The sequence below is a fragment of the Drosophila serrata genome, unplaced genomic scaffold, assembly GCF_035046125.1.
Source record: "Drosophila serrata isolate PLE 108 unplaced genomic scaffold, ASM3504612v1 contig_382, whole genome shotgun sequence".
In the NCBI taxonomy this organism is placed as follows: domain Eukaryota; kingdom Metazoa; phylum Arthropoda; class Insecta; order Diptera; family Drosophilidae; genus Drosophila; species Drosophila serrata.
In genome coordinates, this window is record NW_028257280.1 from 1615686 (window position 1) to 1642074 (window position 26389).

General features: G+C 44.8%; 6 protein-coding genes across 14 annotated transcripts; 3 read left to right on the forward strand and 3 right to left on the reverse strand.

The window, feature by feature from the left end:
• Nucleotides 1-226: 226 nt before the first annotated feature.
• Nucleotides 227-4351, forward strand: LOC110186858 (aminopeptidase Ey-like). Its single transcript, XM_020956150.2, has 6 exons — nucleotides 227-365; nucleotides 1073-1701; nucleotides 1754-2611; nucleotides 2670-3219; nucleotides 3280-3800; nucleotides 3906-4351. The coding sequence occupies exons 2-6, from the start codon at nucleotides 1082-1084 to the stop codon at nucleotides 4132-4134; spliced, it is 2778 nt and encodes a 925-aa protein (XP_020811809.2). The 5' UTR covers nucleotides 227-365; nucleotides 1073-1081; the 3' UTR covers nucleotides 4135-4351.
• Nucleotides 4242-10624, reverse strand: Usp1 (ubiquitin specific protease 1). Of its 8 annotated transcripts, XM_086840232.1 has the most exons (5): nucleotides 9888-10001; nucleotides 9262-9342; nucleotides 8826-9221; nucleotides 7379-8546; nucleotides 4242-7258 (listed from the first exon to the last, which is right to left on the reverse strand). In XM_086840232.1, exons 2-5 carry the CDS (start codon nucleotides 9329-9331, stop codon nucleotides 5596-5598), a joined length of 3297 nt encoding a protein of 1098 aa, XP_086696358.1. In that variant the 5' UTR covers nucleotides 9332-9342; nucleotides 9888-10001; the 3' UTR covers nucleotides 4242-5595. The 8 variants fall into 8 exon arrangements, with proteins under 8 accessions (XP_086696358.1, XP_020811800.2, XP_020811801.2 ...); XM_020956141.2 differs by lacking the exon at nucleotides 9888-10001 and adding an exon at nucleotides 10230-10624 and having other exon boundaries at nucleotides 8826-9342; XM_020956142.2 differs by lacking the exon at nucleotides 9888-10001 and adding an exon at nucleotides 10064-10562 and having other exon boundaries at nucleotides 8826-9342.
• Nucleotides 10131-12615, forward strand: Cisd2 (CDGSH iron sulfur domain 2). Its single transcript, XM_020956153.2, has 4 exons — nucleotides 10131-10341; nucleotides 11329-11568; nucleotides 12027-12250; nucleotides 12314-12615. Exons 2-4 carry the CDS (start codon nucleotides 11472-11474, stop codon nucleotides 12392-12394), a joined length of 402 nt encoding a protein of 133 aa, XP_020811812.1. The 5' UTR covers nucleotides 10131-10341; nucleotides 11329-11471; the 3' UTR covers nucleotides 12395-12615.
• Nucleotides 12616-12778: 163 nt separating this feature from the next.
• eEF1gamma (elongation factor 1-gamma) lies at nucleotides 12779-14601 on the reverse strand. Its single transcript, XM_020956152.2, has 3 exons — nucleotides 14573-14601; nucleotides 14285-14434; nucleotides 12779-14189 (listed from the first exon to the last, which is right to left on the reverse strand). Exons 1-3 carry the CDS (start codon nucleotides 14582-14584, stop codon nucleotides 13059-13061), a joined length of 1293 nt encoding a protein of 430 aa, XP_020811811.2. The 5' UTR covers nucleotides 14585-14601; the 3' UTR covers nucleotides 12779-13058.
• Nucleotides 14602-15260: 659 nt separating this feature from the next.
• Nucleotides 15261-26175, reverse strand: LOC110186852 (uncharacterized). 2 transcript variants are annotated; one of them, XM_086840240.1, is made up of 4 exons: nucleotides 23619-26175; nucleotides 23009-23041; nucleotides 19311-22850; nucleotides 15261-19233 (listed from the first exon to the last, which is right to left on the reverse strand). In XM_086840240.1, the coding sequence occupies exons 3-4, from the start codon at nucleotides 19763-19765 to the stop codon at nucleotides 18561-18563; spliced, it is 1128 nt and encodes a 375-aa protein (XP_086696366.1). In that variant the 5' UTR covers nucleotides 19766-22850; nucleotides 23009-23041; nucleotides 23619-26175; the 3' UTR covers nucleotides 15261-18560. The 2 variants fall into 2 exon arrangements, with proteins under 2 accessions (XP_086696366.1, XP_086696365.1); XM_086840239.1 differs by lacking the exon at nucleotides 23009-23041.
• Brd8 (Bromodomain containing 8) lies at nucleotides 15690-18569 on the forward strand. Its single transcript, XM_020956139.2, has one exon. It carries the CDS (start codon nucleotides 15690-15692, stop codon nucleotides 18396-18398), a length of 2709 nt encoding a protein of 902 aa, XP_020811798.2. The 3' UTR covers nucleotides 18399-18569.
• Nucleotides 26176-26389: the final 214 nt, after the last annotated feature.

Consider the following 26389-nt stretch of genomic DNA (forward strand, 5'->3'; position numbering starts at 1 on the left):
GACATATATTAGTTGGTAATAATAATTTTAGCACGTAATTAAATTTTAGACGTAATTAAATATATCCCAAATGCATCTGCCAAAAAGTAGACTCTAAATTTGTAAACTTACTGTGACTGCAACGAATCTCAAATAATCTCATTTATTTGGTTTCAAGTAATTAAATATTACGCATACGTCCCGTTGACGCTGTTATTAATTTCATTCCTAAGCAAAATGAGTGTAGGCATTAATTAACTCTAATGATTCTCAATTCTCTGAGTTAGTCTCTCTTTTCTGACTCTCCGCTGAGCTTTCAGCAAATAAATTAAGTTCCGATTGTTAATCTCATCTCATTCGATCGTCGAGTTGCGTTGAGCTCAGAGGTGTGTATTTTGCGGCGCTGATTTCTAGAAATTAAAAATGATAAAAAAAACAATTTTTGTCTGTCAAATTCTAAGTGTTGAACAAAAGAATCAATAAATTATATAACAAAACAAAAGCCAGTAATTGCCAGTCAAGTTTTAAGTGATAAAAAGTGGCGTAAATTTCCATGTTTACAACCGCTGCAGTTAACATTAATCACATTTGCAAATGTAGAGATTAAACGTTTAAGTGACGTATTTGTTGGTTTCTTGAAAATAATATATACACATTTGATTGAATTTATTAATTGTTCCAGGAACTAGCAAAGTTTTATTACCTATTGCCCGCCTGATAACATTTGTTTGTGATTTCAGGGGAAACCACATGTGACTTTAATGCTCATTCAAAATTTATTTAAATTATGTATGTATACATAATATACATACATATTTTGGTACATGGTATTTTCTTAAACCTAATCTTTTACATAAATTTGTATTTTGGAATAATAAAAGAAGTCTATATACATAGATGCTAATCGTTCAAGCTCATTGACCCTAAGGCAAATTAGTTTAATATTCATGTTCTCAGGAAACTGGGTCAAGAAAACTAGTTTTTTAAAGAGTTTGGCGCAAAGTCTTAATCATATTTCATTTAATTTTTTAAGCAAATCAAAGTGTTCTAAATTTTAATTTTTTTAATTAATATTTATATCTTGTATTTACAGAATCGCAGTATGAAATGGTTTATGTTACTTGCGGTGGCTTCAGCTGTGGGCTTAGCCTCTTGCGATTCCAACTACAACCACTATCGCCTGCCAACGGCTATTCGTCCCCAGAAGTATCAGTTGAGCATCTTGACCCTTATGGAGCATCCTGAAGAGTCTACATTTAATGGAACTATGAAAATCTTAATAGAGGTCCTGGAAAACACCAGGAACATTACGCTGCACTCAAAGGATTTAACCATTGATGAGTCCCAGACAACTCTAAGCCAAGTCAATGGATCACAGAAGCAGGATAACTGCGTATCCTCCACTGCGGTGAATCCCAACCACGACTATTATATTCTAAACACATGCCAGGAACTGTTGGCTGGCAATGTCTACGAACTAACCATGTCCTTTTCCGCCGATCTGAATGCGCAACTTGAGGGATATTACCGTAGTTCCTACGAAGATCCTGAAGCAAATGAGACGAGATGGATCACCATTACGCAATTCGAACCAGCTTCAGCTCGTCTGGCTTTTCCCTGCTTCGATGAACCAATCTATAAAGCTCCTTTTGTGGTCACATTGGGACACCACAAAAAGTACAATGCTCTCAGTAACATGCCGGTGAAGAAGACGAAGCCACAGTAAGTTTTCTAGATTTTTATTTTCTTAGCAAATAACGCAATTCCTTTTCAGTGAATCCCTCCCGGATTACGTGTGGACTGAGTTCGAAGAGTCAGTGCCCATGTCCACTTACCTGGTGGCCTATTCCATCAACGATTTCTCTTACAAACCTTCAACTCTGTCCAATGGAGCTCTCTTCCGCACTTGGGCTCGACCCAATGCCATCGATCAGTGTGTTTACGCCTCGGAATTCGGACCCAAGGTTCTTCAGTTTTACGAAGAGTTGTTCGGGATCAAGTTCCCGTTGCCCAAGATGGATCAGATTGCGGTGCCCGATTTCTTTGCTGGTGCAATGGAGAACTGGGGACTGGTTACCTACAGGGAGTCGGCCCTTCTCTTCTCACCAGAGCATTCGGCGTTGGACGACAAACAGCATACGGCGGAAGTGTTGGCCCATGAGTTGGCCCACCAGTGGTTTGGCAACTTGGTGACCATGAAGTGGTGGACGGATCTGTGGCTAAACGAGGGATTTGCCACCTATGTGGCTACTTTGGGCTTGGCACACGTTCATCCAGAGTGGCGTTCCTTGGATAAGGAGTCGGTGTCTAATCTGCTGACGCTTTTCCGAAAGGACTCCCTGGAAAGCAGTCATCCCATCTCAAGGCCCATTCAATTGGTCTCGGAGATATTCGAAAACTTCGATGCGATCGCGTACGAAAAGGGATCATCAGTGATACGGATGATGCACTTGTTCCTGGGAGAGGAGGCATTCCGCTCCGGCCTGAAGTCTTACCTTCAGATGTATAAATATAAGAATGCGGAACAGGATAACCTCTGGGGATCGCTAACCCAGGCGGCACACAAGAATGGTGCTCTACCGAAGGACTTTGATATCAAAACCATTATGGACTCCTGGACTCTGCAAACAGGGTGAGTTCTTTACAATTTATTTATGATAAAAAATGTTAAAGAATAAATGCTTTGACAGTTACCCTGTAATCAACGTGACCCGTGACTATGCAGCAGGAAGTGCGGAGCTCACCCAGGAGCGCTACCTTCTGAACACCGAGGTGTCCCGGTCCCGCAATGGAGGGTGCTGGTGGGTGCCACTGAGCTACACCACCCAGTCGAAGCTGGATTTCAACAACACGTCACCTGAGGACTGGTTAGAGTGCAATAAGGATGGGCAGAGACTACCTAAAAAGATCGGGAACCTACCAGGAGCCGACCAGTGGGTGATCTTCAACACCAAGTTGTCGGCGCCCTACAAGGTGAACTACGATGCCAAGAACTGGAAGCTTCTTATCCAAACCCTGAACAGCAGGGACTTCAAAAGCATCCATTTGGTCAATAGAGCTCAGCTGATTGACGATGTCTTGTACTTCGCCTGGACAGGAGAGCAGGAGTACGAGACCGCACTGGGAGTGATCGAGTACCTTCAAAGGGAGCGGGAACTACTTCCTTGGAGAGTGGCTTTGGACAATCTTAAGCTGCTGAATCGAATCATTCGACAGACACCCAAATATGGCTCCTTCAAGGTAAGTATACCTTTCTAATATTTCGAGAGAATTTCTAATCCCGAACCCCTGCCTCCACAGCGGTTCATTAAGAAGCTGATTACCCCGATCTACGAAGATCTTAATGGTATCAACGACACCTTTAGCTCGATCCAGGAAAAGGATCAGATCCTGCTGAAAACAACTGTGGGAACATGGGCCTGCGGTTACCAGGCTTCGGATTGCGTACCTCGGGCAGTGGAATACTTCCGCAAGTGGCAGACGGATCCTAATCCCGATGAGAATAATCCCGTGCCCATCGATATCCGTAACATTGTGTATTGCACTGCGATCGAACATGGCAGTGACAATGATTGGGAGTTCTTGTGGTCGCGGTACTTGAAGGCGAACGTGGCAAGCGAAAAGCTTACCATTCTGGACGCTCTGTCCTGTTCGCAAGAGGTGTGGCTACTGCAGCGCCTCTTGGAGATGACCTTCGATTCCAAGGGTGACATCCGCAAGCAGGATTCGGCTTGGGTCTTCACTTCGGTGGCTGCCAATGAAGTGGGTTTCCTGTTGGCGAAGAAATATTTCATGGACAACGTGGAGTCTATCTACAAATTGTGAGTAAAGATATTATTTTTTCTTCAGTAATTTAATTACAAACTGAATGGGTATGGAAACTACCTTTTCTTATCTGTTTTTTATACTTTAAATTCCTTTTGCAGCTACCATCCTCTTCCCAAGGTTGTTTCTCGTCTGTTGCCGCCATTATATGAGCAGATCTTCAACCGGATTGACTACAATGAGTTCAAGGACTTTGTTGCCAATTCAAGGGAGTCCTTCAAGGGTCTGGAGCAGGCGACCCAGCAGGCCCTGGAAATAATGCTGACCAATGTGCAATGGAATGAGCGAAACTATGCCAACTTCTCCAGCGCCATCCGGGAGTTCAATTAGGAATTAAAATCATTTTTGAAGTTCCTTGAATAAACTGATAAATATCGAATTAGTAGTGTTTAATAAATGGGGGTCGCCCTGTACCGCCCAAAAGGAAGATTAGATTGAGATTTAGCCATATGTGAATATATGTATATGTTGTATATTTCGTATATTTAGTTAAGCATGTTCTAATAATGCTAATTCAGTAATAAACATAAATAGAATGGTAATCCAACGCTTCATGCGTATTTCAATTTGTGTCTCTCGCTGAATCCGGTTCTTAGTGTTATTTTTACTTGTTAATGTTAAATTTAATTGTTAAACATAAACTTTACACAAGAAATCATTGTATGCTCTGTAAATATTAATATCACTATATGCAGCGCTCTTGGAAAATATATATGTGTAAGTCGAAACGAAACTAAAAACTTAGTGGAGAGTGTGAGAGAAACTAGGGCTAAAAAGAACTCTGAAATCCCAGAGGACCAAACGATACTATCGGGAAAGCATTTAAAAACAATATTCGAAAACTAACTCGGAAAAGAGAACTCAGTAAAAAATAATTATATTTTACTCAGTTTTACATCATTTCTGAGCCCGTCGGCGATCGGTTTGCAATAATTAAGTTACATTTTGCTTAAAAAGTTCGGGTCCTCTGGGATATTGCGTTAATAGTGGTTGTGCTATTACAATTATTTCAGAGATATTATTATTTACTATTATGCATCAATTATTACATTACAATGAAGGTTGTGTTCTTTTCTTCGGGTTTCGCCCTATAAACTATGCAATAATCAAATTTCATAACAATTCTCAGAGTTGTTCTTCGTTCGCTTGATCTTCCAATTCTCGCGTTTTGTGTGATGATGAGTTCTTTAACGACTATTCAACACTTGGTATATTATATTTTTGAGTGTGTCCAGAGAGTGTTTACTGTACTTTATTAGATGCTGTGATTATTATTACAGGTTGCGCATGAAACAAAACTGGGATCGACTTGGTGTCCTTGAAGAAATACTTCTTGATTATTTTCATATTATTTAATAATAATTATTATAATTATTACAATGACACTCACAAAGGTGTGCTTAATTTGTTTCTGTCGCAATATAATTTAATGTAGCGAAAGCCCTTGCCTTGTTATTTCGTTCGATTTAGCGTTCTCTGTCGTTCTCAACGTTTTAAATTCGTGTTTCGTTTGAAGCTTAATTAATTAATTACAACAAATACACGCGCAAATCATCAAATGCATCGATTAAACAGACTTCAACTGAACCTATCTTATACATAATAATCAAAAACTGTGGGAAAATGATGTAACTAATAGTTAGATTATGCATGTAGGTAAACGATAGAGCTCTTAGTACGATATTACATATTTGTTTAACAAACAGACTTCTTCATTTGCTTACTAATTATACATCCCACGTCCTTATACATATATATATTTTCCGATAAATATGTGTTTGCCTGAACACCTCAAATTTTACTGTTGTCATTCGACCAGGAGGAGCTCTGCGCCGAGCCTGGTGGCTGCGCCGGCGGCGGCGGCGTTGAGGATGTTCCCGGCTTGGCGGGCGTCTGTAGATCGAATCGTGCGTAGAACAGCAAGTACGGAGTTATCGTGATCTTCCGCGTGGGCGATAGGAGCTCCTCAAACTCCCGCTGTGACATTGCCTTGATCTTGTCGTCGTCACACATATACCAGATGGGATCGGGGCCGCCGTGGACATAGTTGGCCTTGACACCGCCCCGTCCAGTGCTGCCGTAGCCCGTGGGATACGCTCCTCCTGAGCTGAGATTGCTGTTGCTGCCATTCTGCAGGGATTCCTCGCTAAAGTCACTGCAGCTGGCCGAGTTGCTGTTGCTGCTGTTGCTGCAGCAGAGCCGCATGGCACAGCACTGGACGCCGTGGCAGATCGTGTTGTTCATGCTCAGCTTCCCGATGCCATTGGTGATGGTCTTGCTGCTAATCCCGTTCAGCTGCTTCAGGTTCTTGCTCAAATCCCCGCTGCTCGAAGTCTTGCCACGTCCAAACTTCATCTTTTTCATCAGATTGCTGCCGGAGGAGGCCAAGGCTGAGGCAGCAGCTGCCACTGGTGTGCTGCTAGGAGCTGAATTCTCCGCTTCCGCTGCTGCGGCTATCGTCTGTGTGTTGCCCGTCATTATCGTATTCCTGCGATCTTTGGGGCAGTTCACATAGTCGCTGGCCAAGTCCAGGAAGCACGTATACGCAATGTAATGGCCCACCGTCAGCGTGGCTCCCACATGGGTAATGACGCTGTACAGCTTGTAGACATGGAGCTTATGGCCCTCGGCAAGATCACAACACTTGGCGCAGAAGCACGGCAGCGTAAAGGTGGTGGGGACATACGTACTCACCTTCTCCATGCCGCCAGAGAAACGATTCAACTGGATGACCAGCAGCCGGGGCAGCACCTCGTACGAGATGGAGCGTATGGCCTCGGTGTAGCCGGTGCACTGATTGCAGCTGTATTTGTTCTCGCCGCGGAAGTACTCCTTGGTCATGCAGGAGCTCTGGATGTAAGTGCTGGGCTGCTTGTCTTGTAGCTCGTTGTCATATCCGGATATCGGCACTGGCACCGAAATATCGAGCATGCCCTGCTTCTGCCGCGTCACCGTCTCGCAGCTAAGACACTTGGTGGTCAGCACTACAATGCCCTCGAAATCGGAGCTAAAGAAGTTCAGATTCAGCTCCTTTATCCGCTCCTCCAGTCGCATTTTGTCCTTGAGCAGCGTGGCCGAGTTGGTGTCGTCGTCGCTGGAGTATTTTGTGGGCTGTAGCATCGCTGGCGGCGGCGTGGGAGTGCCTCCACCACCGCCACCGGTGAGATCGACTGTGTTCAGGTAGAACAGGCTATTGGCCGTGGCATGGCCGGCTCCGGAGATCCCGCCCGTTGTCGTGGGACTATTGTCCTTGTCCTTGAGCGGCGACTGAATACGCGTCGCCTTGGATGACTTTACCTCGTCTTTTCTCTTCGATTTTCGTGAGAAGAATGACGTTTTGGTTGTGGTTATGTGACTAGTTGTGGCCAACGACCCGTTGTTGCTCGAAATGGCAGCGGAATCCGTGCGATCCTGGCCCTCACCCGAGTCCACATCGTCTGGATTGGCTATGTAGCTGAAACAAGAAAATGTTGACATTAAATATAGGTCTTGGAATCTTAATGAAAGTAATGAATCGATATTTAAAGCGAAAAACGATTTAAGACTCTGTTTGTACCAAAGATAAGCAACTTACCCATTTGCAATGACCTCCGGACACTCGCCGATGGACTTGATCAGTGACTGGTTCGTCTCCCGGATGCAGTTCAACACGCACATGAGAAACTCGTGAGCATCCTGCTGCTGATTCCCCTCGAAGGTGGCATTGACATCCTGGATGGCATGCAGCAGCGTGTCAGCATGGTAGGGCTCCGTAGAGTCGGCCATCTCGTTACCGTGCAGATTGTTGTACAGCTCGTGGAGATTCTCCGTTACCGACTGATGACTGGGCTTCCCGGAACCGCTGGCATTGGCATTGCTGGCACTACTCGCTGCTCCGCTGCTACCGCCATTCAGTCCACTGTACTGCTGCTGCTGTTGATCTGTGCTGGCAACCAGATCCTTGCTACTCCAGCTGCGCGCATGCTCCAACTGGGCCGCACTCACATTGCGGCCCAGTGACGCCGACTTAGAGGCCTGCTGTTGGCGCACCATTGTCTGCTGGACCACGGTTAGATCTTGGATCAAATGGTGCAAATTGTGCAGAAAGTGGGGGGCAAAGCGCAGTGTGTACACCACCGAGTTCAAGTAGCATGTGTTACCAATGTTGCACAGCGTGCCCATCGAGGGGGCATGATTGAGGGCAGCTGATGCACTACCATTGAGTCCAGAGCCCGCTCCTGTGGGATTGCTACTGCCGGCGGATCCATAATACTGATGGCCACTCTGCGACATCTCTTGCGACTCGCCAATATCACTGGCTCCGGATGCTGAGCCCTGGCCGGCGGCATTGCCTGCACGCAGTCCGTTGTTGCCCGACCCGTATCCGTTGGCAACACCTCGCCGTTCATCGGTGGTGCTTTGATAGCGTCGGTCGTACAACGACATCGCTGCTGAAGTTGTGGTTGATGTTGATGTTGTTGCTGTTGTTGTTGTGTCAGTGAGTATCCTCTTTCGGCTGGCTCTGCTGGCGCCTCTGCCTCTTATGGCCTTTCCAGTGCTCTTTCCTGTGGCGTCGAGTTCGGCCTGTGCCGCAGCAATGGCAGCCGCCGTTTCCGGTGAATATATCTCAAGGTCGTTAAGGATTTGATTTCGTCGCGTCCGAGTGCGTCCACCAGCGGTGCCGCCGCGTCGCTTTTTGGAAGCGGTTTTCCGCTCCGGCTCCTGCTCCTCAATGCAATTCCAAAATTCCGGCTTAAATTGTTCTGGAAAAAAAAAATTAAAAATTATTAACTGAATTTATGGAATTTTTGTGCGCCATTGTGCAGTTCGACATTTAGTGATCTATAATAAAAAAAAAAAAATAATAATAATAATCTTAAGAAAGTTATGAACATTTTTCCGAAAAATGAACCATACTTTTATAAATCAAACAAATTTTAATTGATTTCTGTGACATTAAAAGCTATTTTATAATCTGATTGCGGCGCTAATCAAAATATATTCGCTGATAAGAGTTTAAAGGCGGCATGCCGTAATCCCACCTGGCTTGATATACTCAATGGGCGACTCGGTCGGCGTCGGCGAGGCAGCGGCCTGCGCTGGCAGCAAGGATGAAGGGCTCGGCGGCTTTACTTCACCTTCACCTCCTGGTGGTGGTGGTGGTGGCTTATTCTGGGACCGTAGGCTGGCGCAGCGCGTGGAGTTGGCGACATAAACGCGACGCTGTCGCTTTTTTTGCGGTTCGCTGAGCTCGACGACCTCTGAGTTGGTGACCACCACGCGATCGATGAGCTCAAGCACTTGCGGCAACAAGGGTAAGCTCTTCGTGTGCTCCTCCTGCTGTTCCTGCAGTTGCTCCTGCGGTTGGTGTTGATCCTCCTGCTGTTCCTGCTGTTGCTCCTGTTGCTCCTGTAGTCTGTAGTTGTAAATCTTGCTGGCTGATTTGAGTCTCGCTGTTATTGGTGCTCCTGGTGTCACTGGTTTCGCTGCGTGGCAGTGGAAGACTGGCTGGTTCCTCTTTGCGCTCATTTACGTCATATTCGTGCATCTTTCATTATCCTGCAAAGGTAGCGAAACACATGGTTTCCCAAACCGATTAATAACATGTTGGCAATTGTTAATGGAGAGAGAGAAAGAAGCGAGCAGTTGGAGCAATGCCAGGTGATTGCCACAATCACAACAGGTAATAGGTAACAGGTTCGTCATCGCCGTAATTGATAAGGCGTATGTCCGGCTACCCTTGCTAATCATTAACTAATCTATGGCCTGGCAAGTGATTCATAGGGGGTGATAGCACTGGGATAGATAATACCCACGGGGGATTCAAGGAGGCATGGCATCCTAAATGTGCTTGGAGACCCCTTCCTGGTCAGCTGATCTACGATGCATGTGTCAATTAGAAGAAATGGCAACTAAGTCAAAGCCTCCTATAGGAACAAGGGAACACGAAAAATTCTCCTTAAACAAATCCAAGTGCAACCCGAGAAACTCTCTCCATTTCACAACTGAGAGAGCCAGTGGCTATCCATGTCATCCGATCAAATGAAATGTATGTATGTACATATGTATGTACGTGTGTCCCTGTAAATCCCACGCTCAATTACCAATTAAATAGATATGCACTTGAACCCGCTACCGTTTCCAATTATGTAAAAAAAAATCGAAGGAGGGGAACGTGCTACTATTACTATTGATTTTGTTGCTGCTGCTGGAAATGAAGGTCACATGGAAATGAACTGCTGAAATCTGTGTGTGATGTATACGTGATGTACATACATACATATGTGTGATGTGTGATGATGTGCCCGAAAGCTCTGTTTCGGCGAATTTGAACGGCGAAGGTAAACAGTTATAATTGTGACAGTAATTTATGCACGGCTTGCTGCCACTGCCGCCGCTCTAGTCTCGGTTAAATTAGCTACAATTTATCGGTGAGAGGAACTCACATTTCTGGAGGAGCAACAATGCTGCGCATTAGCGGTGTTAAAAAAAAAGGGGTTACAAGCGCCGCTGTCGCCGCCAATCGAAATTTCTTTTTAACAAATTTTTGTTTGCAACGTAAGAAACGCACACACACACACACGCTCGCACTACTCGCTGCGAAGTCTGCTGCTTCTTCTTGTTTCACTTTTCACTTTTTTTCGCAGCTCTCCAAAGATTTTTCTCACAGTTTAGAGTTTCCGCTCGAAAGTAAGCATTCGGAAAATGAATAAAGACTCATTAATAAAACCAATCAAACACCGAATTGAAATAGTTTATCCAGAGTACAAAATCAAAAATTTTGTGTAAAATTATGCGCGACTAGGGATGCAAGTAAAGGAATCGATGCTTCCTTGAAGGCGATAGTTGCGCAATCGATAGTTGCGGAGCGGCAGCGAATCGAGTATCGAAATTGAGTTTTTAATTTAATTTAATAATTTAGTTTTATACATAATTCAAGGATAATATTAAAAAAAATAAGTTGAATTATTTATTTTTTTTTTACACTCGGAAAACACCTAAGGAAACTAACTTCAGAACACTGAAATTTGTAAACTTTTGAAAAGAAAAATCTATCAAAACTCAGTCAAAAATTCATTAATTTCCAATCGGTAAGCGTTTCTGTGCTAGTTTTTATTAGTTTAAAAAATCTACATACTCAATTGAACATTTTAAAAAAATTAAATTGTTGATTGATTTTTTTACAATTTTAACGATGTAACCCCTTATAAACTTTTGAAAAAATTTGAAATTTTTTTTACCCCTCGAAGGTAGCTAGATCGATTCGGCTGTTGATGCTGATCAAGAATATATATGATTTATAGGGTCGGAAAGGACTGCTTCACACCGTTCGATGCATCTGACCGAAATTATAGTAACCTAGAAGGGTATAAAAAAAGGATGAGTTAACCTGAATTTCATTATGAACCACAGTTTAATTAAGAAAATGTTAAAAAAAAAATAATATTGCATGAGCACTGTTTATCTAAATTCGGATCGGCATAGTTTCGATCGGATTTTTAATATTGGCGAACTTTGGATTTAAATTAAATAAATTTTCTTCAGTGTTTCAGTGTGACCGATCAATCAATGGAATTTCCGGGCGATAAGAAATATCGAATTGCTGCCACCACTAAACCGAAAGCAACAAAAATAACAGGTTTTCCGACTCGCAGATCCAATAAACTCCAACAAAATAAAATTCCGAAATGGAACCCATATCACACCTAGTTAAATCCACGTTGCCCAACTACTTGTCCAACCTGCCGGTCCCCGACAGCTTCAGCGGCTGGTTCAAGCTCTCCTGTAAGTCAGCGTGAAGTTAACGTAAATATATCCAAAATGGAATTTGAATCGCCTTCAAAGGGCACATAAATAATGACATTGCAGCTAGGGCTTTTGGGCTTTTGGATGTGTTCTCCAGGCTATACACTTGACCCTATATAGCAATATATTCATGTTTGCACTTCCAGACGACACGACAGTAAAAGCAAACGTGCAGAGCGCGCGATTATGCAACTTTTGTTGAGCCCGCAAGAGAAATTTTTAATTGACGCGAATTTTTATCGGCCAGGTGAGATAGGGCACCGGAGGCTAAACTTGCACACACGTACATCAATGTGCGTTTATAACCTAATCCCGCTCGATATACATATGTGTGAAATATAGATAAACGACCTTGTGCCGGTTTCGGCTCACTGGCTGGCTGCTTGAGAGATCTAGTTTTCAGTGCCTTAAAATACACTTGGTCTATTCTGTTGCAGTCAAGGATTGTCTGGCCCTCATCCCGCCCACCGTTGTGGTGGCCGGAGTTGTTTATACAAGCTATCTTGCCTTCTGCCCTGCGGCAAGGGATCGGTGCATTGCCAAGAAGAGCGGACGCTGCAACAACAATATCCGGAAGCATGAGCCCAAGGTTGTGGACATGATCGATGTGGAGGATATTGCAGAGAAGGCCGCCTTCTGCCGTTGCTGGAAGACCAAGAACGTGAGTGGACTGCTATGGCATTCCTAACTATTCCGATACCTAATCTATAATCCTGTCTTTCAGTGGCCCTACTGCGACGGCAGCCATGGCGAGCACAACAAGCTGACCGGCGACAACGTTGGACCCGTCGTGATCAAGAAGTAAAGACAATGTGCCATGGGTACATAAAGCATTTCCTTTTATTCAAATATTTCTGCAAGCTTCTCCTTTGCTTTTAAAACCAAGTTTAATCAGTTTTAAACTTGTTTCGAAATACATACTTCTGTTCTTCGCAGACCCTTGTATAATTGTTAAGCATTAATTGATGATATTCATGGATTAAGTCTATATAAAGCCAATAAAGTTGCCTACAACATTGAATTTAAGTACCAATATTTTAATAAAATTTTAGTTTAGATGGAAGTACCTACGAAACCTTTCGAAGTTCATCAAGAGCAATTATTGATAGCGTTTAATTAGATAACGCTGTTTTGTTTACAAATCTGCAATCTCACATTTCCCACCCCCCAAGACTTGGAAAAACTCTTGTTAATTAATAGAAAACCGTTTATTTTTTTGTTTATAAATTATTTTCTGGCTGCAGGCGGCTGTCCCGTCGACAATATCAATGTTTATGGTTACAAAAACAATTCTCCAGAGTTCCAAATATAAGGGAGGATTAGGACGCAGCACGATAAATATACTATCAGTTGGAACTTAATAAATAGGCATCGTGCATGCTCTTTTGCTGCTGTATTTCGAATCTCAAACTTTTATTGTTACTGCTGCTGTTGCTGTTGTTAAGATCTGTGTGCCGAGTTGAGCTGGTTTACTTGAAGATCTTGCCCTGGTTGAACTTGCGGCCGTCCTTGTCGGCGCCGGTCCATGAGAAGTACTGGGTGACCAGCTTCTTGGTCTCCTCGCTCTTGGCATCGAGCTTCTTCCAGTCGTAGACCTCGTAATCGATCTGCCAGTCTGGGGACAGGGTGAAGGCCAGATCCTGTCCGCGCCACACCCACACGCCGGAGATGGTGCTGTTGCCGTCCTCGCCGAACAGGCACACGGAGGCGAAGGCAGCCTTGCGCATCTTGTCCAGACGCTGGAACATGCCGGTGATGAGATTGCACGACATGAACACCTTGGACAGCTCCTCGTTGTACTTGTACTCGCCAAACCAGATCGAGTAGTTCTCGGAATCGAACTTGTCGAAGAAGTACGGAATGGACTTGGCCTCATTCTCGTTGGAGTAGACGCGCTTGAAGTCATCAAAGTTGAAGGTTCCCTTGGGCAGAGCATCGAAGGGATCCTTGGACTTGGGCTCGGCAGCCAGGGCCTCATCAGCGGCATCCAATTCCTCGGGCTCGGCGGCCTTCTTGGGTGCCGGCTCCTTCTTCTCCTTGGGCTTCTTCTCCTGCTTCTGCTGAGCCTGCTGCTGGGGCTTGGCAGCGCCGGTCTTGGCCTGGAACTCGGCGTACTTCTTCGGGTCAAAGACCAGGGCCTTCTCGCAGAGCTTGTAGTCCTTGACGACGGCCTGCACCTCCTTCTGGTTCAGGATGGTGAGGAACCAGCGGTTAACATTGCCGAAGGCGCTGCGTGCACTGGGCTCCAGGACGTACTCGTACAGGTGGAGCAGGCTGCTGAACACGACGATGTCGGCAAGGGTGATGCGCTCGCCCGCCAGGAAGGTGGAGTTGAGCAGCTTCTTGTTCAGTTGTTCCAGGACAGCCTCAGCCTCCTGCTTGGCAGTGCTGTTCTTTTGCTGCGGCAGAATGCCCAGCAGGGGGAACACCCAGGCGCACGACGCCGGCACGATCTCATTGTCGGCGAAGCTGATCCACTGCTGAACCTGAGCCTGGACGAAGGGGCACTTGCCGCCGCGCAGCTGCTCGTTGGCCAGCAAGTAGGCGATGGCGTTCGACTCGCTGAGGGTCTTGCCATCAGCGGTCTCGAAGGCGGGCACCTAAAAAATACCAAAGCGAAACAAAAGCGGCCGGCGTTTAGTTGATGACATGGCAAGATGGCTAGGCGGTGGCACACGCCCAAACCATTACTCACCTTGCCGCCGGGGAACTTCTTCAGGAAGTCGGCCGACTTGTTCGTCTCACCGAACTTGAAGTTGTCGGCCACTTTCACCTGGGCGCCGGAGTACTGCGCCGCGATGAGCGCCTTGTACGCGCGGAAGTTCTCGGGGTAAGTGTACAGCGTCTGGAATTAAATGGAAAGAACGTCGATTAGCATGGGGCCAAGCACATCCTGGGCGAGCGGCTGGCGAGGATTCGCAAATTATCAGGACGTGATCGCCCTGTAATTTCTAGATTTTCGCCCGAATTTTTTTATACGCACTCCTTGCACCATCGTGTTTTTGCGAGAAAGAGACAGAGACAGAAGTGGTGCAAAAACACCGAGGAACTATCGATATTATCGATGTTTGGATATTGATTTAAAAAAAATCGATTTTATGCACCATCGATGTTTTAACAATTTACTTTTTTCACGTGTAGATAGCAATTTTACACATTTAAGATACATACATATCATTAATATATTTCATCCAGAGAGGAAAGCGTGAGCTAACGAATATCTCTCCCGTTAACTAATTGAATTATTAATTAAACATAAATCATAATAGTAGTAATTTTTCAATATAATATATTAAAAATAAATTTATGGTTTTAAAAGTCGATAGTATCGTTGTTTAATTCGTAAAAACATCGAGACAAACAATAATGGGAAGCATCGATCTCTTGCCAGATCTAGAAAGAAAAGACAAAAGGAATTTCTAAAGCAGAGCTGTAAAGAAATCGATGGCAGTATCGATAGTTTTGCGACTATCGCAATAGTTACAGAAAATAAATTAAATACCTGCTAATATATATTCTATAAAGTTGATCAACATCACTAGACGTTTCGATTTGGTGTTGCTGGCGATAGAAGAAAAAAATATATAATAAGAAAGGACGATAACTTTGTAGGCCGAAATGTGTGTACCCTTGCAGCTTACAATTGGATCATGAAAATTGATCATAACCAAACAAAGAAAACATTTATTAAAAATCTGCTTTTGTTTACTAATTTTTATAAGCTTAACAAATCAGCAAATTGAGTTAAACTTGTAAAATTAAATTTTTAAATGTTAACAGTATGAATTTAAATTTTAGGAAGCTGTAGTAAAAAATTTGTTTCTATTTGACATGGCTCGATCGAACCGGCAATTAATGCTAATATATATCCATATGATTTCTAGGGTCCGAAATTACTTTTGCAATCTTCCGACTAAAATAAAAATATTCTGTAAGTTTATAAAATAATACAGGAAAAAAATTATCACGACGCAAACAATTAATGTACTATCGATCTATCGATATCTGAAGTCCAGCGTCGATTCCAGCTCAGCTCTACTTATATCTCTGTTCCATCTCTGTTCCAACAATTAAATTGCAACAAAAGATTGCAATTAAAAATGTCAACGGGAATACAGGAGCGCCTGCAACTAAGCCGCACTCCGCTGGACACCTGGACTAAGCGCGAGCAGCTCTGTCTGGCATCGGCGGTCTCTTGCAGCGGGGACCAGAACTGGATCACCGTGAGTCGCACGCTCAAGGCGGTGTGCGGCAACGGTAACGGCAATGGGAATGGGAATGGAGGGAATGGAAACAACAACATCAACAACCGGCCGGCGGATTGGTACTCACAGAAGAACTGTGCCGTCCAGTACGGAAACCTGCTGGAGAGCGTGGAGGCCACCAAGCGCAAGAAGCGCAGCAGCGAAAGCAGCGCCGGCGTCTCGTCGCCAGCTACCGTGGAGACACCAACGGAGCTGCTGCTGCGCCGGCTAACCGAAGAGCGTCTGGCGGAGATTAAGGCACAGATGCGCAGCGACCAGGAGACCTATCGCCGCATCCAGCGCGAGATCGACGCGCTGCAGTCGGACGCGGACGTGACCGAGCAGGAGTTGCAGGACATGTGGCTGGAGATCGAGAAGGAGCAGGAGACGCGCCGCATCGAGGAAATGAAGCTGGAGAATCGCATGCGCGAGCGGGAGCAGCGGAAGAAGGAACTGGCAGGGGGAAATTGGCGAAACAGCAGTAACAGTCCGGCGCCCAGGCGCGTACTCCAGCCTACGGACACCACCGCCGTTGATATGGACGTGGAGGACATGAATAGCAGCAACAGCAGCAGTGTGAACAAACAACCGGCCGCCGGAGCACCCTCGCCCCTACTCACATCCCTGTTGAAATCTCCCACAGGTAATGCGCCTGCCGCAATACCCGGAGCAGCAGCAGCCACTGGCAGCGTGGCCAGGGCAACGGCGCCCACCATTACCTCCCTATTAACGAGTGCTGGCAACACGGTGGCGGCTGTTGTCTCCAGCCAGCCGGCTATCACCATGAAGAGCTCCACGGACGCCGCTTTTATGTCCCGTCCGATAAGTGGCCCGCCGGCAGCGATTGAGGCGCTCGCTCCTACCACACCTACACTGGAGCGCAGTCCATCGCAGTCGGCTCCGACGCTGTCCATGCTGCTGGAGAAGAACAAGGCAACGCCGGCAAAGTCAGAGGCACAAGCCGGCAGCCAGGAACAGCCAGTGGTGGACGAGACTGCTTCCGGGACAGCTGCCGGAGCGGATTCCGATGAGGCAGATCCCAACGAGCTGCTGGAAGTGTTTCCCAACATTGACGAGATAATCGATGACATCGACATTGACATGGCCAGCGTCATCGATGATGAGATCCTCAAAGATGTAGATGACGTGGTTAACTCGCCCTCGAACGAGAAGGGCGAGGTAATTGACTTTGAGGACAAACTGGATGCACTGAAGCGGGAGCAGAACAAAGCTTCGCCGGCGGCCAGTGATAAGCCCAAATCTGTGGAGGTTGTACTCGGTTCGAGTGATGACTCCAACGACAACATTCCCCTGGCTGCTGTGGCCTCGCAGGAGAGCAAGGACCGCGGTCAGTCAGGAGGTGAATCCACTAGAGGCACCGAGGAAGCGGAGTCCGAGGAGCCACTGGCCAGTGAAGTGACCGTGGAGGAGATTGGCGAGACCATCACCCTCATCAGCACCTCCAGCGAGGATACTGCGAGCCCACCTGCCGCCAAAGTGGAGGAAGAAGCTGCTGCCGAGTCCGTCACTAAGGGGGAAGAGTCCAAGGAAGAGATAGCCGAGCAGGCAACCAAGTCGGTGACTCCGAGCAAAGCAGAGGAGGCTGCAGGCGAACAAAAAACCCCAGAAGAGCAAGAGGAAACTGAAGGCAAAGCTAAGAAGGAGGAAACTGAGAAACCCTCGACTGTCGAGGAGGAAAAGGTGGCCACACCCTCAACACCAGCCTCGGCGCCGGCGGCCAGCAGTTCCCTGCACGACACCGACGAGGAGGAGTCCTCGTCGCTTACAGACAGCAGCAAGCCGGATGAGCAACCCAGAGGTAGTGCCAGGACTAAGCCACCGATCTCTAAGATAGCCCAGGATGAGACCAAAGCAGAACTGGAAATTGGCGGCACACCACAGCCACCCTCTGCGCCGGCACGTACTCCGATGCTGCGTAAGCTACCGCATCGGGATCGATCGGAGAGTCCCATGGTGGACGATGAGACGACGACAGCCAGTGATCATTCCACAGCCAGATCAAGCACACGGCGCCGATGCTCCTCCACGCCGGTTATAGACAGCATACCCAACTCGCCAGCCTCCAGCGAGCACACAGATGACCGCCGGGAAACGCGAGCCGCCACCAAGAAGCTCTTCCTCTCCATCTACGCCACGCTGCAGGAAAGCAAGCATGCGGCGCCATTTCGAAGACCCTTCCACGAGGAGCATGCCCAGCGACATGCTGATCTGTGCCTGCGTCCAATGGATCTCACCACGATTAAGCGAAACATCGACTCGGGCTTCATTCGCAGCCTCAGTGAGCTTCACCGCGATTTTCTGCTCATGGCCCATAATGTATTGGTGGCCTACAAGCCGCACACTAATCAGCACAAGACGGCCCGTCAGTTTGTCCACGACTGCCAGGCCATCAAGGAGTTTGCCCAGCAGGCAGAGTCACTACCGGTCGTCCCCTTAACAGCCACAACCACGAATTACCAGAACAACACTAGCCGGACGGAGCGAGAGAGGGCGAGCGGTAACAAGGCGAGGAGCGGCTCCCGAAAGAGTCAAAGGCATCATTAGGTGGTGTAAGTCAATATCCCCCAACCCGTAATCATTAACAAGATCCTCTCAAGAAGAGTTCAACCCATTTAAAAGTATTTTTTATATTTAAATCGTTCACTAATTCGAGCTAAAAAACACATCCAAACACAACTCACAAGCTCTAATTTAACAATAAACAAATCAATCGAAGAATATGAGATTCTGTAATCGTCGAGATCGGGATGAGTGACAGATGGAGCGTCGCTGGGGGCAGTAGAACTTCTTCAGGCACCTCGACAACCTCAAATCGCATTGGCAGAGACGCGCCGCACAGGAGTCAGGGCCACCGAACTCTCCATGATCCACCGCGCACAGTGGCTTGCCCCGATAGCACTTCCACACATAGGGCACAAAGTATTCCAGATAGGAGATGCAGTTGCTCTGGCCATAGCACTTGTCGTGGAGGCGACAACACCTATCGATGCCATCGGCTGGGACGCCATGTCCCCCGAATCCACAGTAGCAGCCATAGCCCTTGTAGATCAACGGATCACAGCCCGTGGAGCACTTGATCATGGAGTACAGGCGGGTCACGTCCCTCTTCCCACGATCCTGGAGATCCTCCGTGTCTTTTTTACTCGAGCTGACATTGTTAAAGCTCCACTTCATGGAGTAACCGAAGGGATCATTCACTCGAGCTATGTACACATTCTGGGCATTGACCAGGTCCTCCATATCCGCCGGCCTGCCTGTGGTGGTGGGTGTTATGACCCTTATGTCCGTCACTCGTCCATCGAAGTGATGGTTCTTAATATCCAGGAGTATCTCGTCGCGGGGATAGGAGTTCTGCCAGCTGATCGACGGGTGAGTGTCCCTGAAAAGATTTTAATTTGCAGTGATTTTAATTTAAAAACATTTTCTTTTTCATTCTCTAAGGTGCGCTCTACTCACTTGTGGCTCTGCTCCAGCCAGGGCACAGGTGGCTGCAGCTCACCCACCCAGCCATCCAGTCCCATTTGTTGCCAATCCGACGGCGGTGAGGTCGCCAGACTGGTCTTCACGCTCGTTTCTGGCGGAATGGCAAGGGGAACCGGAATCGGTGGCGAATCAATAGACGCGGAGGTAATATTGGGAAAGATCGGTTCCGCGAAATCGGATCGCTGCATTGTTAGCAGCTCGAAGTTGTGGGTACCACCGCCGGCGGTGGGCATTTTAAAGACAAAGGATGGATTCTTAAGGCGCATGCTCGCCGCATACATTTCCGGTATTATGTGATTGACCAGCTCCGTGTCATTGGTGACGCCGCGGAAGGCCAGCCTAATATCTTCAATCACCGTGACATTTGCCACCACATTGGCCTGGTAATGGAGCCCCACCACCACCGACATAATAATTATCCGCAACATGTTTGCTTCGCTTTCAGGAACTGGACATTGGACAGGGGCATGGACACCACCACTACACCGATCCGCACAACCGATCCGCTCGCGCCGACTGGCTATCAAAAATTGAATTGAAGCTGGCTCTGTGGTGAAGCTTGGAGCTTTGGGGAAATGCGGTAGTTGGTAGTAGAGTTTGGTTTGTGTGTAAGTTGGTCGACGGCAGCATAAATGGCTCAAAAAATCGTGTTAATAGCAGTAGCAACAAACACAAGTGGAAAACGAACAGTAAGAGCAGCGGACACAACAAATAATAACAATGACCAGGCGGTAGACACTTTTTGGCAGATTTGGTGCAAATACACCCAGGGAAAAACTGGTTTTTCCATTTATTTTTATTATTTTATTTATATATTCTATTTATATAGTAAAACTATGGTCCGTTGAGAGGTCTAATATAGGTGTAATTATTGTTTATAGATTTTATTTAATTTCTAAAATTACCTTACCATTTTCTTTGCAGCATAAATTTCTCTCTGTGTGTGCTATAAATATAATTCGATTGAGGCGCCAAAGGGGCTAGTGGTGGGTGGCCAAGCCACCAATAAAGTGGCACAAATTCGGAGACACTCGATGGAGCGGCTGTCGGTGGTCAGTGTACCCTCATTAACGGGCAACAGGGAGTTAAGGCGAAGGTCGTAGGCCCTAGAAGCCGCCGTTGCAGTCTCGTAAGCAGTTCATGGTCAGCCTAATCGTTACACTTATTCGAGTTTTGGAGCTGCGTGACTTTGCAGTTGCTTTCCCAGCTGCGAAATTAAACAAAACTGTATACAATGTACATACAATATAAGCACTTTTAATATTATGGCCAAAACGAGTAACTAAAACCGGAGTTAACACACAGCTACGAGTTAATTTATAGTTTGCCGCCCGCCTGTTACGTCGTCTTCGGGTGGTTTTCGGTGGCTCCAGTGCCTCAGTGGCTCAGTGAGCGCTTAAGGAAAACGCCAAGTCCAACAACTGCACTTTTTGGTGTTTAATTAATGTTTGCCATTGGGAGTGAGTGTGCTCTAATCGTGAAAGCCCACGCAATGCTTAATTTTCATTCATATTCATGAGTAGGCACTACTAATTATCACTTGGCTGCTATAATATTCAAATTATGTTTGCCAACGCACTTGTGACGCCTCAAAAAGTCATTATTTAGTTACACAGACATAAATATGTACATAAACCATCAATTTTGGTGTTCCATTTTTTAAATATGCTTGATATATGTTAATCTTAAATGTTTATTTATTTATTCGTTTAATATTTACAACTTTTTTTTTAGATAATTATTGAATTTACTAAATGAGTTAATATATATTTTAATATTTACAACTTTTTTTAGATAATTATTGAATTTACTAAATGAGTTAATCCAACTGAATTACAATAATTTTACAAAGCCAAAAAAAAAGCGATATGCAATTAGAATTATAATGTAACTATATATATATTCTTATTACTTATTCAAGTAATAGGTAATTTATTTGATAATGCTTGAGCTTTGTTAATCTGCGTATTTAATTTTTAAGTAATTTTCTCGATGCATTTTTTGGTTTTAAAACTATACTCACCATATACCATTTTGATAACTTTTTTGTATGGTATCTTTTTCTTTTTGCTAGTGTTGTTAAGCGGCATTTGGAAGTATAACAGCTGGCTTGTTATCGATAGTCAACCGTTAAAAATATAACAGTTCAAATGTTTAAATACTTATGGTTAAATATCCCATACAATATGAGAACATTAAATCTAAGCATAAATAATATTTAATTTTATTCAACGAATTCGGATTTTAGGTTTAACGTATTCAATTTCTGTTAAAATTCCCAAGCAGTCTTTTTAAAATTTTTTTGTTTTCCTGTTTTATTTTATAGATAAATGTTTCTACTTTTTATACACAGTTACATAGTTCTCAAATTATACATTTTTAAAGATATTCTACAGAATTGACAAACACAATTTTTATCATATATTTAAGTTTCTCCGAGTTAAATCTAAGGCTTCTTTCAGCCGACAAAGTTAAAGCCATGTTAATAAATACACATTTTATTTAGATTCAATAAATGTGATTAATTCTTCCCCATCTTCCCGGTATCGATGTAGCATAGCATCCTCCGCTGGCGGAAATGCCGCGCATTGGGACTTTGGCTTGGGACAAGAAACATTTTTCCAGCTGCCGCCGCTTCAGTTTACTGATGATGATGATGATGATGATGATGATGCTGATGATGATGATGATGACGATGCTGCTGCTGCCTGCTGTAGAGTTGTAGAGTTCAAGTTCTGCTTTGCTTTAATCGCTGCATTGTCATCATTCTCCGTCCGTTCCCTCCGATCTCCGCCTCGGTGGCTCCTGCTTCTCCATCTCCTTCGCATTGTTGCTGGTGCTGGTGCTGCTGCTGGTGATGCGGTGCTTGTTCTGAGCCAAGATGTTGCGCCATGTTGCCTGGTATTACTTGGTGGCTTGTGGGAACGAGCACACATAGCAGGAAAAGCTATTTTCAAATTGGAAAGGTTTTGCACTTCACCAACGCTACCGCCGCTGACGCTGCTGCTTTCTCGTTAGTTTGTTATTTTAACTATTATATCAATTAGTTGCGGCGTTTGACGGCTCTCGGCTGGCTTCTTGTCGTCGTTCCTGATTGCGCTGCCGCTTGCTCTGGGATTGGGAGGAAGTGAAAAACCAGTGCAGGAGGGAAAGCCAAGTCAGCGTTAGCAGCTGCCGTTGCAATCGAATGCGCTTCTTGCGGGGACGTGGACTCCGTTTCTGGCGCGTACCTACAACAAAGCAGCAGCATTCGTTTAGAAAATATGCAAAATAGGTAAGCAGCAGCAAATGTTTTGTTAGATCGCCGCACTGTCCGTCCTCCTCTCTTCTTCTCTCCTCCAGCTCCTCGTCCCCATCCTCTGGTGCGTTGGCATTTAAATGAGCGTGAAGCAAAATGCGAATGCGATCGTGTAGGAGGCGGAGTAGTTGTACCTCCGACCGGCAATAACAATGGCCCTACTCGCAGGGTTGAAAGGTGGTCGTGTTCCGGCTTCATTCCTTCAGAGCCGAGAGCTGAAATTAAAATTGGAGAGAGAGCAGAGAATTGTTGTGTTAATAGCAGCAGAAGCTGAAGCAGCAGCAGCAGCAGGTGTTACAGTTACACTCAAACGCCCACGCAACAGTCTGTTGTCGTTGGCAACAATAAGTGCACCGTGAAAAATTTAACTTACCCCATGAATTTGAACCTCTTTGTATTAACATTACTGAAATGGTAAAAAAAGCTAAGAAAACAAATAGTTTTAAAGGTTTTAAAGATCACTGAAATCTCTAGGGTTCTTAGTAGCTCGGGAATCACGATCTTTGATTTCTTTAAAGTAAATTAGATATATAAATGATGTAGTAGGATGAAGTTTAATAATCTATTGTAGCAAAATTATGAAAACAACACAGATTCTTAAGTTTTATTTTATTTTTAGGAGTAAGGAACCTAATACTCAAAATAAGAATTCATATAATTGATAAAGTAAATTATAGAAATGTAATATCTTGTTTATAACCACTTTGAAAGTTTGTGAAAAACTGAAAAGTTTCTGACAACAATATAAACCTAACTCTTCATCGATCGAATTAAACAAACATAATCGCTTTATTCCGATGTGGAGTGCACGCTAGAAAAGTTCAAGTTACTGATATCATAAATAAATCCAATTTCTGGACTTTCAGGAGTACGCCATATGTTTTATATGTACAACTCAAGGTGTAAATAAGACCCATATAGTATTCATTTTCATGTTGATTTTTTCACGGTGTCACAACAGAGCGGGTAAAGCCGTTACTTACCCGCAGGCGCCACTTTGGCAATAGCAACAAACAACCCTCCGGTGACTTTTTCACACGCTGAGAGCTGTGGAGCTTTGCCGCGGAAATCTATGGCAGTTCCATGTGTTATTCGATTTTTAATCGCGTGTCACCAGGCCATAAATTGGTGGGCCGCTTGGCTTGTCACGGGTTTCGAGTTTTCCACAAACACACATTTATTCGTGGACCGTTGCAGTCACTCCTGCATTTTGGCAGATAAACCAAAGGCTACTCTTTATCGACACCAGCATGCGGGTGGTGGTGGGTGAAGTGAAGTGAAGGGAAGGGCAGCGGTGCAGAGGGGCGGTTTAAGCCAGGCCATTGACTCTATTTTTTTGTTTGACTTAATTATTTGTTTATACGTGTACATGTAGTATATATCCGTGCGATTCCCTGGGATACGCCCTCATTTGGGAGTTCTAATTCTGCGGGGCGTGTGCCGCCGCTAGGGCTTTATGTGGGTCACGGGTCAATCAGGCGAATATGTTGGATTTCCCATAATTAATGCGTCTGCTAATTGGCCACTCAGACGGGTGGGCAACTCTCCCAGAGATCGGACCAGGGTTAGGGTTAAGGCAACTCTCTTTATGCTGTTCTGTTGTGCTGACCCAACTTAATAGACGAGCATGAAATCTAGTCACGAACTTAATCATGAAACACCGTGCACTAGATCCATGTTCGCCGACAAAATAGAGTCAGAAAAGAGCATCCTGCTGCCCCGATCTCCAGCAACTCCTCCTCCTCCTCCTCCTTCGGGACGATGATTATTGCCACAGCACGACTTTCTGTGGCATTTTCTCGTTGTTTTTGTTTGTGATTGGTGATTGGGCTTGGCTTTGCTTGGCCTCTGGAGTCCATTCTTTTAGGCCTCAAGTTTGAATTTTCCTGTTGAATTGCCACTGTCATTGCATCTCTCTCTCTCTCTCTCTCTTGTGCCTGGCAACACAATTGCGCCATCGTTTTTTGATCGGTTTTCATAGCTCAATTGGGTGGTCAGTCAGCCAGACCAATCCCAGAATGAATCAAGCTGCTCCAAGCCGCGAATTAAGGTTTATTATTTGTTACCCCCTCTAGCGCTCCTCTTTTCCGTCAGCTGCTGTTTTCTTTCTGCTGATTTCTACAATAATATACATATAGTATATCAACTGACGAAAAGCCGACATTGACGACGTCGTCGTCGTCGTCGTCTTTAAGAATTGTTTAAGAATTGCGGCGTCGCTGCAGTTTCAATTTCTGCTGATCGGGACAAAAAAATCCGATACACATGGAGCTCAGGCTCAGCTCTCTCTCTCTCTCTGAAAACCACATGATTCGGCGGAAACTGTATTGTTTGTTTGCCAAAAGCCGGGGGTGTTGTATTTTATTTGTGAAGGAGCCATTAATCTAAACTATGCGACACAGCAGAGAGCGTTGCTTGCCTTCTCAGAAAAATTGGTATTTTCAGCAATTTGTTCCGGTAGAAACCGAAGAAGTACGAAGCAAAGCAGTTATGAAGGCGGAACTATACAAATATACATAGGAAAATTAGTAAATTCTATAACAGTTGCGGTTTTAAAAGGTTTTTTTTTTTGGTGAATAATCATTAAGGAATTTATTTCGATTTTCTGGTAGGTTTTACTAAGCGAACTATAGACTGCATATGTAGATTTTTAAACAATATTAAATGTTGTTTAGCCATTTGGCTTTAAAAAGTTTTTAAACCAAAATAAATAATTTAAAAAAGTTACAAGAATTATTTTTCAATGGCAAATTTTAAAAATTAGACATTGTAAAATAAATCCATCAGACAGACGTAATTTTTGTATTGTAAATCTCAAACAAATTCAAAACCTATAAGCATTAATATTGTGTGTTACCAATCAGAAATGAAGGTAATATATTTTTAAACAAAAGTCCACGTAGCAAATATTTTAGAATAAAAACCTCTATTGCTTCAGCCACAACTGTACAGCGAAAAGAAAACAACAGAAAATGAAGGGTGACTCAGCTGGCAACAGTTGTTGAACTTTTCACCTCTATTGTTGTTATAGTTGTTGGTCTAACGATTTTCCGACTTTTTTCCCAAGACGCGGGGCCGCAATTAATTTGAAATTTCGGGGGATCGTTTTTCGTTTCATGTTTTTTCCTTCTGTTTTTTTGTTTTTTGTTTTTTCATGGCCCGAAAAGTGATCTACATTAGCATTAATGTTAATTTTCGGTGACCGGCAATCGCAAGTCAAGTCTCTCTTTCTCGTTGCGTCCGCTTTGGGCCGCTCTTCCTCCGTGCCTCTCATTTTTTTGGCCCTCGCAAACAACAGGTGCTCTCTCTTGCGTTCTGTCTGAGTGACGACGACGACGCCAGCGTATGCGTGTGCGTGAGGTGAATTGACTAATTGCCTTATTTTTTGTATATTTATTTTACTTTTCGTGTTTCTGCTTCCCGTTCGTTCTTCTGGAAGAACACATTACCACCTGTTGTCCCTTTTTCAAAAAAGGGGCTTTGAAATGGAAGGACTCTCCCTATATACCGTACCCTTCAGTTTGGCGACGACACGTGTTTGCTGACTGAACTACCGTTATTAATGAGTGTGGATCTAGTCACAAATATCAGAAGAAATCAAATGTGAAACACTGGACCCCCACCCACTAAAAACAGTAGTAGTATGAATCGTATAGTACACGAGATATCGCCGCCACCGCCGCCACTCACTATAATGGGATCTCAGCTCGCCCCGCCGCTTTTTTTTTTAATTTCAATTATTAAGCGATAGTGC

Excerpts from the sequence above, each read along its gene's own strand:
- Brd8 (XM_020956139.2), top strand. The coding sequence starts at position 15,690 with ATGTCAACGGGAATACAGGAGCGCCTGCAACTAAGCCGCACTCCGCTG.
- Usp1 (XM_020956141.2), bottom strand. The coding sequence starts at position 9,312 with ATGAGCGCAAAGAGGAACCAGCCAGTCTTCCACTGCCACGCAGCGAAA. Across the intron at positions 8,547-8,825 it reads CATTGAGTATATCAAGCCAG|AACAATTTAAGCCGGAATTT; the intron begins GTGGGATTACGG and ends TTTTTTTTCCAG. Across the intron at positions 7,259-7,378 it reads CCGGAGGTCATTGCAAATGG|CTACATAGCCAATCCAGACG; the intron begins GTAAGTTGCTTA and ends TTCTTGTTTCAG.
- eEF1gamma (XM_020956152.2), bottom strand. Across the intron at positions 14,190-14,284 it reads AGAAGTTCCCCGGCGGCAAG|GTGCCCGCCTTCGAGACCGC; the intron begins GTGAGTAATGGT and ends GGTATTTTTTAG.
- LOC110186858 (XM_020956150.2), top strand. The coding sequence starts at position 1,082 with ATGAAATGGTTTATGTTACTTGCGGTGGCTTCAGCTGTGGGCTTAGCC. Across the intron at positions 2,612-2,669 it reads TCCTGGACTCTGCAAACAGG|TTACCCTGTAATCAACGTGA; the intron begins GTGAGTTCTTTA and ends ATGCTTTGACAG. Across the intron at positions 3,801-3,905 it reads GTGGAGTCTATCTACAAATT|CTACCATCCTCTTCCCAAGG; the intron begins GTGAGTAAAGAT and ends TTCCTTTTGCAG.
- Cisd2 (XM_020956153.2), top strand. The coding sequence starts at position 11,472 with ATGGAACCCATATCACACCTAGTTAAATCCACGTTGCCCAACTACTTG. Across the intron at positions 11,569-12,026 it reads CGGCTGGTTCAAGCTCTCCT|TCAAGGATTGTCTGGCCCTC; the intron begins GTAAGTCAGCGT and ends ATTCTGTTGCAG. Across the intron at positions 12,251-12,313 it reads GTTGCTGGAAGACCAAGAAC|TGGCCCTACTGCGACGGCAG; the intron begins GTGAGTGGACTG and ends CCTGTCTTTCAG.
- LOC110186852 (XM_086840239.1), bottom strand. The coding sequence starts at position 19,765 with ATGTTGCGGATAATTATTATGTCGGTGGTGGTGGGGCTCCATTACCAG. Across the intron at positions 19,234-19,310 it reads TGGCTGGAGCAGAGCCACAA|GGACACTCACCCGTCGATCA; the intron begins GTGAGTAGAGCG and ends AAATCTTTTCAG.